The 11,741-nt window shown below is 47.1% G+C and overlaps 1 protein-coding gene across 2 annotated transcripts; it reads right to left on the bottom strand.

Moving 5' to 3' along the window:
• Positions 1–290: 290 nt before the first annotated feature.
• LRRC45 (leucine rich repeat containing 45) lies at positions 291–11,659 on the bottom strand (the record flags this gene model as incomplete). 2 transcript variants are annotated; one of them, XR_014591339.1, is made up of 18 exons in its annotated part: positions 291–1,175; positions 1,578–1,830; positions 2,222–2,369; positions 2,462–2,635; positions 3,496–3,588; positions 4,168–4,260; positions 5,106–5,176; positions 5,346–5,457; positions 5,632–5,709; positions 6,003–6,138; positions 7,085–7,162; positions 7,272–7,330; positions 7,860–7,972; positions 8,570–8,698; positions 9,402–9,580; positions 9,883–9,953; positions 10,803–10,864; positions 11,434–11,659. XR_014591339.1 is itself a non-coding variant. In XM_083874538.1 (17 exons), the coding sequence occupies 17 exons, from the start codon at positions 11,657–11,659 to the stop codon at positions 1,634–1,636; spliced, it is 2,019 nt and encodes a 672-aa protein (XP_083730664.1). In that variant the 3' UTR covers positions 292–1,633. The 2 variants fall into 2 exon arrangements, 1 of the variants encoding a protein (XP_083730664.1); XM_083874538.1 differs by having other exon boundaries at positions 292–1,830.
• Between the last annotated feature and the right edge of the window lie 82 nt (positions 11,660–11,741).

Genomic DNA, 11,741 nt, shown 5'->3' with positions numbered 1-11,741 from the left:
GAAGCGGCGGGCGCTGCTCGGAGCCGGTTACCGCATTGGGGCCCACCGGATCAAGGACAAAGCTTGAAAACCCGGTTGTAGCTGCACAGTTCGCCGTCTTCTACCCAGAGGAACAAAGATGGAGTAGCCAAAATCCTGCAGGAAGATGGCTTTAGGCTTCCCCCGGCTGCCCATAGGGTACCTTGGTGCCCACAGTAGTGGCCCTGTCTGAAAACAACACTCTTTGCTTTTCCCTTCCTGCGGGCCTGCGGTGCTGCCCAGCAGACACAGACAAAGAAGCTGTTGCCTGCCACAGGCTCTCCGTTATGACTAGGGAACAGCTTCCCAGCTTCTTTGCTTTTATCTTGGCCCAGAAGCAAAACCATCCCCATCGTATCCACCTGTAACAGCCTTTTAGCTCCAGGACAGGCTGACAAGGTCTTCAGGAGAGGAACACAGCAAAAGGCCCCCCCTCCACATCAGCCAAACATCCAGTTTGCCACTGTCCAGTGTTAATGGCAAAATACAAAAGTTCTTTATTATGCAGAGCAAAACCAATATAAGAAATCATGAACACAAAGCAACAAGTCCACACAAAAACTTTCATTTTCCAGGTGTCTTTTAAAATATATGCCCTAAGATAAGTTCTCACCCCTGACTCAGAGGAAGAACTCCCCTCAGGGCTCAGTGTGGCTGACCTGACAACAGAAAGCTCCTGCTTTCTCCTCCTCAGACTCTGTAACCCTTCCCTTTCTCCAGGCCATCCAAGGACCTGTGCTGTCAGGAGAGAACCACCTTCTCCCCTTTGTGCTCTGAGAAGCAGCTCCCCAGTGTCACACCAGAAGCATTGCTCCTCTCTTGGTTAAGGCCACAGCACTCAGTTCCAGGAGCCTGAGAAGCCAGAACAGTTTTGCCATAGTGAAATTAAATCCTGTAGCAATACTGGCCACAACATCTACAGCTAAGGGCTGCAGCTCACAGTGGTGCAGCACAGAGGTTGACAGAACATCACCCACTCACCCTTTCACCACTGCCAAAGCAGGACATGGACAGCACTGCACCCCAAGCCCCTCAGTACAGCTGTTTCTGTCCATTCTGGAAGTGTATCTGCTGCCCACCAATACAGCCAGAGCCACGTCAGGGAGGGTAAACAGGCCAGACAGAGCCCCATCAGACCCTGCTTCTGTCTGTAAACACTGTGTAAAAAAGCACAGGTGGGTAATATCTGGTATTTCCAGCAGTTTCAGGATCCCATTAGCAAGGCAAATTGCTCCAGCCCACAGGGAACTGTAAACACTCCTGTCACTTTTTCTCACGTTTCTCTGTGAACAGTCCTGGCACCCAAACAAATGCTGCAGCAGGACCCTGCTGGGGAACATACAAACTCCCCCAGTAACCCCCTGTACCAACGGGCTGGGGCAGGGCAGGGGAGGGGGCTCCACATCATGGATTCAGACCTACAAGCCCGGACGGTTGTTTCCTCCTCTCCTTTACACCATCAGGAGGAAGATTTCTGGACAGCAAGAGTATTTGTCTGTTTCCAGGCCTTTGTGTCACCCCACTCTGTTAAAACTGTCCCATTTAGGAAGGAGTTGTACCTGAGTTGCTCACTCTTTCCCTGATAGAAGGTATTTGGATCCATTAAGACATGCTCTCACTTCCTAGAACTGTGGGTTCCCAAGGGAGATCCCTGCACATATGCCATGATGGCATTCTGCAAGAAACTCGCCCGCTGGGCCTCCTCTTCCCTCATCCTGGAGATCTCAGCTTCCTTCATTCTCAGCTTCTCCAGCAGCAGAGAGATCTCACCCTCCTTGTCCAGCAGTGCTTCACGGTGATTACTGGATAGGGCTGTGAAAAAACAGCATTAGTAAAGAACATCAAGGTATCCCTAGAATAAATAAGAAAAGGCTAAAGGCAATTGAAGTGGTGTGGTCAACAAGCACACAAGAGGAGCTGCATGAGACAACATGAGAAGTTTTGCACAGACAGCATGCACACTTCACTGTGCAGGACACCCGAATATTCTGCTTGCTCTGCAGCTTTGGGTGGTCATCTGAGTCTTGGTCTCTGTAAAATTTACAGGAGTCCCTGTAAATCCACGTGGATGGAGAGTACAACTCATAGATGTACACACAGGCAGGAAGCACTTGCTGTCACTACCTGTAAGCACAGCTCAGTTCTAGGCCCAGTGCAGGGTAATTCAGTGTCACCATTTGAGAAGCATGAAGGCATCCATCACCTTTCAGCTGTCTTTCCAGAGCTGCAATCTTCTCTCTCAGCCCATCCTGGGCTGTCCGTTCAGCCTCCAGGTGCCCAATCTGCTCCTGTAATTCCAGTTTCACCTTATTTAGCTCTGTCACTTTCTCCTCTTCCTTACTGTCCAGGTCCTGACACACAAAGACAAACCCATGAACAACCAAACAACTTCAGCAACTTGTTCTGGCCCTGTGGTGACTATTTCTACTCCAGTCCAACCTACCTGCTGAAGTTCATCCAGCCTCCTCTTGAGTCCATCAGCATACAGGCTCAACTGTTTGGCTTTGGCCTGGGCCTCAGCAACCATTTCTTTTTGCTTAAGGCAGCAGTTCTGAGCTTCATCCCTTGACTCAGTCATCAGCCTCAGCTTCTCTTCTAGGTGTTCTAATCGTTGTTGCTGTAGGACACAAAGGAAAATGAAAATTAAACTGACCCACTTCATTCCTGTGAAGAGATTCTCCCCTCTTTGTTCCTAACACAGTGAACCCTTTACTGAGTCAATTGGCACTGCCAAGCACAGGACACAGCCCTGCTCCTTGCATTCAGAAGTGACTCCAAGCTGCTTTCTCTTGCCAGGGAGGACACTGACAGAGACTGAAACACTCAGCTGAGACACACAGACAGGTCCTTGGCAGATGCACCAATGCCACCACCAGTCGTTACAACTAATGCTCCACCTTCACTTCCTCCATCCCTCAAATGGCTCTCCATACCTCAAGTGACAGCACCACTGCATGCAGCTAAGTGACTGCTGGGTCTCACACGTCAGATTTGTATGTCTGTAACTCAGTGAAGCATCTCCTTTTTTGATGTTGCAAGTAAGTAAATATTCTAATAGTTTTTGTATATTTTCCTCATCCCTTGTTCTCTTTTACAGGATATTAACTTCACTGCCATTTTCATGGAGTTCAATACTACAGTGACTTTATTTATCTACCAGCAATAGCCACTCCAAGAAATTTCTCAGAGTTCGGAGAAACAGGAGCACTCCATGAAAGTTGCCATTAAATAGAAGGATCAACATCTGGTTGTTGGCAACTTAAATCTGCCACAACAATATCCACATCAGTTCTGTTACTACTGAAGACAATTCAAATTAGACTTTTCAGGGCTCCTTCCTCAGCAATCACACCATCTGTGGGTCAGTGAAACCCAGAGAGAAATATCTTAGCAGCTCCCCAAGACTAAAACATAGACTAGGTAGCCAAACCACTTCCTTCCCACGGGGGCAGGCCCACAGACAGGTCCTGTCCTTACCTCCTCCAAGCGTGCCTGACTCCGGACTTTTATTAACTCCTCCTCTGCCTGTCCTCGCTCCGTTAGTGCAGCTGCTTTGACTTGGCTCAGCTCCTGCCACAGAAACATGCAAAATCATTCCAGACAGAGAAGCTGCATTGCTGCAACACCGACCAAAAAAACACAAACAGCTTCCAGTCACAGGCTATAGTAGGTTTTCACTCAGGGGCAGCAAAAGCAAACAAAAATGACAAACCTTTCCTCACTTCAAGACCATTATCTAAATTCAGTGTGAATTTCAGTTATATGAGGGCAAGTATTGGTTAAAGCTTTCCAAAACAAGGAACAGAAAGAGCAGTGCTGGATGTATCTGGGGAAATAGATATGGATAAACATGCTACACTTGTGACAAAATGAGAAACCTGTGAAGTCAAATCTTAGTAAGACATTAACCATGTTCAACCCTTATATTTGTCCAATCTGAATTTACAAGTTTCTCCTTGGAACCTTCTTCCTTAGTCCAAAGCAGTAAAAATAATTTTAGCTGGTGAACTGCTGTTATCTGTTCCTCCTTACAGCACATGACAATCTTTACAAAGGTCTGCAGTGTGAGTCTCCACAAAGCTTTCCTGGCAGCTTTCTCTGTGCACTGCTCTATGAGTGTTCAAACGTGCCTAGAGCACTTTTCCTCACCTCCTCCAGAGAAATCCTGATGGCCTCCAGACTCTGGATCCTGTTGTGCATGGAACGTTCACTGGCCTCCATTTGCTGTGTCAAACGACCCACCTGCAAAGCAGTGGAAACCCTTTCAGCAAGTGACAGAAAACCAGCAGCAGGACTACTTGTCATGATCCTGAAGCATCCTCTCACTGACCACCTACCAGCAAAGAAAAATTCTCACCTCTCCCAGAACTCCACTAGGAAACTGTAATAGAGACAGAATCTACTCTTTTGAAATTGGGAATTTTTAGACAGAGATCCTTCCCAGGCCACAAGGAAGATACAATCCAAGCTCTCATTGTCAAGTGGTACAAAACACAACAGATTAATTTTCTAGTTCTAATGTTGGCAAAATCTGCCTGACCTGTGGCTTTTCTTAAAAGATTTCAACATCTTCAGAGAACTCTATTAGTATAATTGTAATTTTATTTTAGAGAGATTTCAAATCTCAGTAAGCACTGCAAAGAGAATTGGTTGTAGTCTGTTGGCCTGTCCAGTCAGACACAACCCCCTTTGGAACACAATAGAGAAGGAACTAGCATGCTGAGCCTTGTTAAAGGACTGCTTATTTCAGAAACAGGAAAATATTCCTTATTTATAATTACCACTGTGCACAGACCAACACAAAGGTAAGCCTCCCGGCCCCTCCTGTAGCATCACATACCACTCTGGCCCATACTCCTGAAAGCCAGAAAATCTTACTGGCTGGTAGAAAGTCTTCATCTCTTCAGTCAGGCTTGGCTTGAAGAAATGGCCCATTATTGGCCCATTATTCCCACAGCAAATCTGAGCCCACTAACTTTTAAACTTTTTTAAGAGCACGTGACAGCAAACAATGACCTCCAGTGGTGACGTATGTCAGGACCAAAGAAAGACTAAAACCAGGATGCTGCAGAAAACCCCATCTTTACCTCTTTTATCCGAAGGGATTCCATATCTTCAAGGCTTTGTTTATATCTTCTCTTCTCCATTTCCAGACGTTCTGCAGATTAAGAGCAGGTACATCACAATTCTGGCAATCCTGCCACACAGCTGCATTCATACTTTTTCACACTCTGCCCACCCTTTCTCCTCGGCTGCCTGTGCTGTTGACCCAGCACCAATCATCCCAACCACAGCTGTCCACAAGCTGTTTCCACTCCTCCACTCACCTTCAGCCTCCACAGCCCGCAGCTTCAGCTCTGCTGTTGTGCTGGTCAAGTCCTGTTTTACCTGGAACAGCTGATCCTGCTGAACTTTGCACTTCCTCTCCAACTCATCCACCTACATAAGGAAATTACCACCACAAAGGTTTTTCTTTTCCTATTAGCAGAGGAAGTTAGCTGTACAGGACAGTGAAGAGACACCCAACCAAGGATCAAAGCAGAGACCATATATATGGAGCAAATGTTATACATGTTCAAGTGCCACTTCTCAGATTTGGACTTGGTTTCCAACCTGGTTTCTCAGCAGCAGATTTTTCTCACTGGCAGCAGACAAGTCATGCAAAAGCTTGCCTTCCCGATCAGCACCTTCCTGCAAACAGAATCAAAATTAAAAACTTGTACTCCCCCTAGTTCTTGCACTACCAACCTATGCCAACCAACATCACATCCACCTAAATCCAACCTACACTGTAAACACCAGAGCTCCTCTTCATACCTGGCAACTATCTAATTTACACAGAATTTTTGTCATGGTGGCTTTACTTAAACCAGTCGTGGTAAAAATCCCATTTCCCTATTGCATCCAGCATCCCCCAAATCTACACAAACCAGTTACAACCTAGAGCCCTGCTCTCAAACATAACTAGGACTTATCCAGCTCACCTGCTTTTGTTGCTGGAGCTCCCTGATGTGACACTCAGCCACACAGTTCTGCTCCTGTTTCATGGCATTCAGCAGCTCTCCCAAGTTGCGCACCTTCTGCTCAGACAGAGCCAGGGCAGCTTCAGTCATCTGCAGCCTATAAAGAAAAGCACTTTATGGAGTTTTTTCCAAGGCAGACACTGCAGTAAGCTCTTTATTGCCATCTGGCACAAGGTGCTAATGTCCATCTTGCAGTAGATGAAATCGGGCTACCTAAATGAGGCATTTTTTGCTTTTGGGAGAAGGACACCACTGACCTCTCTATACAGCAGCATCTGCAGTGACCTGGGACTTCCCAGGGCCCAGTGTTTCTGGTGCCCATTGCACTTGCCCTTCATTGTCTTCCAGGAGCCATTTCCCCGCCCAGGATTTGCCTGCTCCCACAGAACAAAGCTGGCTATTTTATACCACTGCAAAGCTGTTTAAAATTAGAGACAGGATTTTCAATGTGGGTAGCAGAAGCAATTTGCTTGTCCTGTCCAAGAGGGACATGTCCACATCACTGCATGGCATAACAACACTGCCTTTACCTGGCAGAACTAAACTAGGCAGGCTCAGCAGTGTTTGAAGTCAAACCATGGCCATGTGGTTTGCATAACCTAACACTTCTTTTCTTTTTCCTTTTGTTCAGGAACACTTCTTGTGTTCCTCTTCCTCACTGTTCCCAAGCCAGACTCCTCCATACCTGCAGCGGTTCCCAGAGAACACTGTCAGCTGCCAGGGAAAGCAGGTAGAAATTCCTACCAGGCTATAAAACATGCAAGGAACATGCCCTAATCCCATCTCCACAATCCTTTTACTTTCTTCCCATCTTCTGTTATTTACTTTGTCTTATGCACTGTAATTTTACTTAAAAGCAGGCTAAGTATCTAGTGTGGCAAACTCAAAGGCTTGATCTGACTGTAATTTCTGGATATTACTGCAGAACTAACCAAAATAATAATCCAGCTACCCTACAAGATTATCCCCCTTCTTAGAAGCTCTGCTCGGCACTGCTTATACGGCACAAACAGTGGGAAGACAAAGGTTCTCCTCCTCCATACTTGGTTTTCAGTGAATTCATGATGGAGTACTGCTCATCCAATGCTTCCTGCAGCTGGCTGACTCGTGCTGCAGACATTCTGCATTTGGGAGGAAAAACAAGGAAAAAAAAAAAAAAAGGTGGGTAATTTCTGCCAGGAAATAGAGAGTGCTCAATTCTGCCATCAAAGATTTAGAAATCTAACTCACTTCTCACTCCTGGCTCTTTCTTCTTTCTGCTTGTCTACAGTATCCACAAAATCCATGAACTGTGAGCAAGACAAAATTCAGTGAGAAAATTAACTCCATCAGCTACCAACCTTTACATTTCTCATCCTTCTCTTCCCAGCAACAGCTGAAGACATGTCAAGCCACTCTACTGGAAGCATACTGGAGATCTGATTGTTTTATTAGCACATCTGAATAAGGTCATCAGCTATAGAGACTCTGCATCCTGAGGTGTCAGATGGAAAAACAGATCTCTAGGTTTACACTATTTGGAAAATATCAAACCAATTGCAAAAGAAGAAATGAAAGCATAAATAACCAAAACTCCTCCAGAATCCAGAGTGAATATGTTCAGGAGGGATGTGTCCATACTCATACTGTCAGTTGATTGCTAGGCAACTTAGCTCAGAGGACTGACTCAATGTACTACACCATGCTGTATGCTGTGCCCATAAAAATATACATGCAACTTCAGGCCCACAGTAATACTGTCACTGAGTGTTCTGTGGGGACCTCAAAGGAAAGCAAAGGATTCCAGTTACCCCATTTGAACTGCCAACATCTCCTGACCTGCTTGTTCTTCTCATCCTTCAGACTCAAAACCTCCTTGCTGAGGATGTTCACTTTGTTCTGGGCCTCACTCAGGATAACATCACGGTCCTGGTTGTGATCCAAGGCTTGTTCTGATGCAGAGAGAGCAGGAGAACATGCACAAGTTTCTAAAGCAACAGAATGGCAAGCACTGCTGGAAGAAACAGCCCTGAGGATGACCACTGGCTATCAGAAGCACCAGGACAGTTGTCCTTCTCAGGCTGGCCCATGTAGAGAGAGTCCCACCTTACATTAGAAGGTGGGATGGGATCAAAGAGAGCAGTGTGTGTAGGGTAAACAACACCCCAGCCTCAGGAAAGCTGTTCACCTCTGCTGCGGGCAGGATGAGTTGTGTAAGCCACATCAAAACTTGGCTCATCAGAGGCAAACTATCAGCAAAAGTCTCAAGTTTTCCCACATTTACATGGTGCCCATTCTACATGGTGCAATCTCTAACAACTCAATCCAAATTATTTCTCTGCTTTTGCTGGTGAAAGTGAAACTTCCAACTTGACGAGCCCTCACTAAAGGGCAAGAAGAGGTGACATAGGGCATTGTGGAAATGCTATTGAGAAAGGGAAGGAAAGAGGCTTAGCTCTCCTCTGGAGCAGTGAGTGCCCTATAATCCCCCAACTGCTGAACTGGGAAAGGAGTTAAGTGATTCATTACTGTACACACATCACACTTACCCACAGCTTTCAGGATGTCACCAGGAACATTGTTCCCTGCCAGCTCAAGCCTCTTCAGGGTCTTGTTGCTGTGCAAGCAGTTAACCAAAGCTCGGCCACCCAGGAGCCCAATGTTATTCCATCGCAGATCTGCACAGAAAGCAAACTTTCACCATGGTAGTCACATATCTGTGAAAAACCCAGGGTTCAAGAGAACCCATGCTCTTATACACATCTACAAGCACAGTTAACTAATCCCAGATGGTCTTAGCACAAACACAGGTGACCCCCTTCAAGATGAATGACAGGGAGAGAAAGTGACAAAGCAGAAAAGGCAAGGCTAAATCTTTAGTAAACTGCAGGAAGCCACGACAGTTGAAATCCTACACAAGTCTGCATCTCGCATTTGGCTCTCACGAGCCTTACTTCCACAGACAGAATCTGTGGATGAGAAAGAATAGGCAACAAAAGCCACATTCTCCTGAAGGAAATTCCAGCAAAATTCCATATAAGGACAAAGCGAGTGTGAATTAAGAGTCTGTCACGAGGCAGGCCAACAGCAACCACAAATAGGAATGAAAACATTTCCTTCTCCACTAAAAACTGTTCTGCTCCAAGTACACAATTTTTCATCTGCAGGTTTGGTTCCAGAGATTCCAATTTCAGTTACCACTCTCCAAAGGCCAGGGGGTTGTGACCTCTCCCTGCACAAAGCCAGCAAAGCACTTCAGATTGACAAGAATTAGGAATGAAACGGACCAGCTGGAACAAACTGAGGCAAGAAACATGAAGATACATGTGTGTTTGCAAGTAAATATATATATATATGTGTGTGTGGGCAAAGAACTCTTACCCAGCTCCTGGAGGCTGGTATTGTGTGTCAGTGCCATGGCCAGCTCCCCAGCCCCTTGATGGTTAATCTGGTTATTGCGCAGATCCAGACGATGAAGAACGTTGTTTGCTCTCAGTCCTTGGCAGAAAAAGGAGAAGCCCTCCTCCCACAGGCCGAGGCTGTTCCATTCTAAGGTTAAGCTGGGGAAGGCAGAGAGGATTGGTGTTTGTGGAGTGAACAGACAGCTGTGTGAACTTGAACGATCACAGTACACCTGGTCAGACACCCAGCTCCCTGAGTGGACTCAGTCTCAGCAGGCAGGATGCTGCCAGGGCCCAGCATCTCCAACAGAGCACCTCCAGTTTTCATGCCTTTGCCTGTCCCACCCCTCACATGAAACTGCACCACTTGGCATTCCTCCTAAAAAAAACACCCTCAACCCTTTCCAATGTGCTCCATCCAGCAGGAATAGCACAAAGAGAGGTAGGTACTTTTTTTTTACCTCCTGATGGATTTGTTCTGCCTAAGAAGTTTTCCCAAAGCCTCAGCTCCCACGCTTCGCAGGTTATTTCCCTGAAACAGAAGCCCAGGTGATCAGTAGGCTAAGCCTGTCCCAGTCCACCTAAACCACACACACCACCAGATGCATCCCAGCTGTAATGCCAATTTCAGGTGGGCAAAGATGGTCCAATCAACATTTGTTTCATGTATCAGTCAGTCAAGCCTCCCACAGAATGAAAAAACCCTGGAGGAACAGTGGATCCATACTGCTCTTATGAGGGCACCATGACTGAGAGCTTCCAAAAATCACAAAAGAGCACAGGATCAGCATGGGCCACAACGGGACAGAAAAAGGCAACTCTAAAGAAGTGTAACTATTTTACCACACTTCATTAAGAAGGACTCTGTAAACAGCAGCATAAATGAAAAAAAAGTTATGATGCAGTTTGTGACTGTAAATTCAAGGGAACAGCTGCATGCCAGAGGAATACAGACAGAAAGTCACTCTCAGTAGACAATCACATCTGAAGGCAGTGGGTTAGTTTAAAGACCAGGCTAGTCAAAAGACAGAAACACAAGTAGAACAGCCAGTAACTCACTGATCAATACAGAAATCCCAAAAAAAAAGCCTACATATGCCTCATCTGCCCAAGCAGCAACTGACAAAAGATATACAGCAATAACTTCCTATCAAAATAAAGAAACTGAATAAAAACGGATGATCTGCAAAGTAACTTCAGAAAATTGTACCGTGGTGTTAATGAGTCCAGGAATGAGTCACCTGAGAACAAAAACCTTACACAAGTATACCTCTTGTTGAACAATCCTGCCCCAGGACTGTCCAGTTCTATTTCTGATTAAGCCTGTGCTCCTTTTCCCTTTTCCCCCATAGAACTCTTAATCCTATTCAAACAGACTCACCTTCAGATCCAAAGATTTGACTGTGGTGTTGGAGCAAAGACCATGCAACAAAAGTCTTACACCTGAGGGAAAAAAAAAAAAAAAGAAAAGGAAAAAAAAAAAAAAAAAAAAAAAAAAAAAAAAAAAAAAGCTGTTTATTTCATCTGCAAAACCCTCTGCCTAAACCAGCAATGTATCATCCCAGCGTGTCACGGTGTTAAACAGCCAGCTCAGGAGACATCGCTGCGATAAACAAATTACTTAGTAAACTGCCACTGCTGCTGGAAAGCATGACCCTGAGCTTTCAGGGCAGGAGACTGTTTATATATTCTCAAAAAGATGTCCGGGCAGAGAACTACATTTTAGTTTGTGCATCTACCTAACTCAGCCCTGAAAAAGCCCAGATCTAGACAGGCTCTGCTGCCCATGGAGCCCCTCACTCACTGCCGGCCCCTTCCACCGGCCGGACCGTCCCGTCTGTCCACGGCCAACAACAGCAGAGCTGCCCTGGCCGCCGGGGGGAGAACCGGGCACCCCAAATAGGAGCGACCTCCCACCCCAGCGCCGCCGGAGGGAGAGCGGGCCCGGGGCCCGGCCTGAGAGGGCAGCGAGGGCGGCCCCGCTCCCGGAACCCGTCGCAGCCCCGGCGCACCTTCCTCGCTCAGGCCGCAGTCGCCGAGCGCCAGCGCGGCCACGGGCGCGGCCCCGGGCAGCAGCCGGCCCAGCGCGCTGCACGTCTGCAGCGAGAGGCTCTGCGCCGCCAGGTCCAGGCGGCCCCGCGGCCCGTCGTGCTCCCGCAGGCGCCGCAGCACGGCCTCCTGAGGGGCAGCGCCCGCGGCCGCGCAAAGCCGCGCGTACTCCTGTCCCAGCTGCTCCATGGCCGCGAACTGATCCCGGAAGTGACCCCGGAACTGCTCTGGAACTGATCCCGGAACTGCTCCGGGCCGCGCGCCTTCCCCC

Source organism: Zosterops lateralis, assembly GCF_965231275.1.
Source record: "Zosterops lateralis genome assembly, chromosome: 18".
Taxonomy (NCBI): domain Eukaryota; kingdom Metazoa; phylum Chordata; class Aves; order Passeriformes; family Zosteropidae; genus Zosterops; species Zosterops lateralis.
The sequence above is the reverse complement of the archived record's forward strand: the minus strand, read 5'-3'. Positions and strand labels throughout refer to the sequence as shown.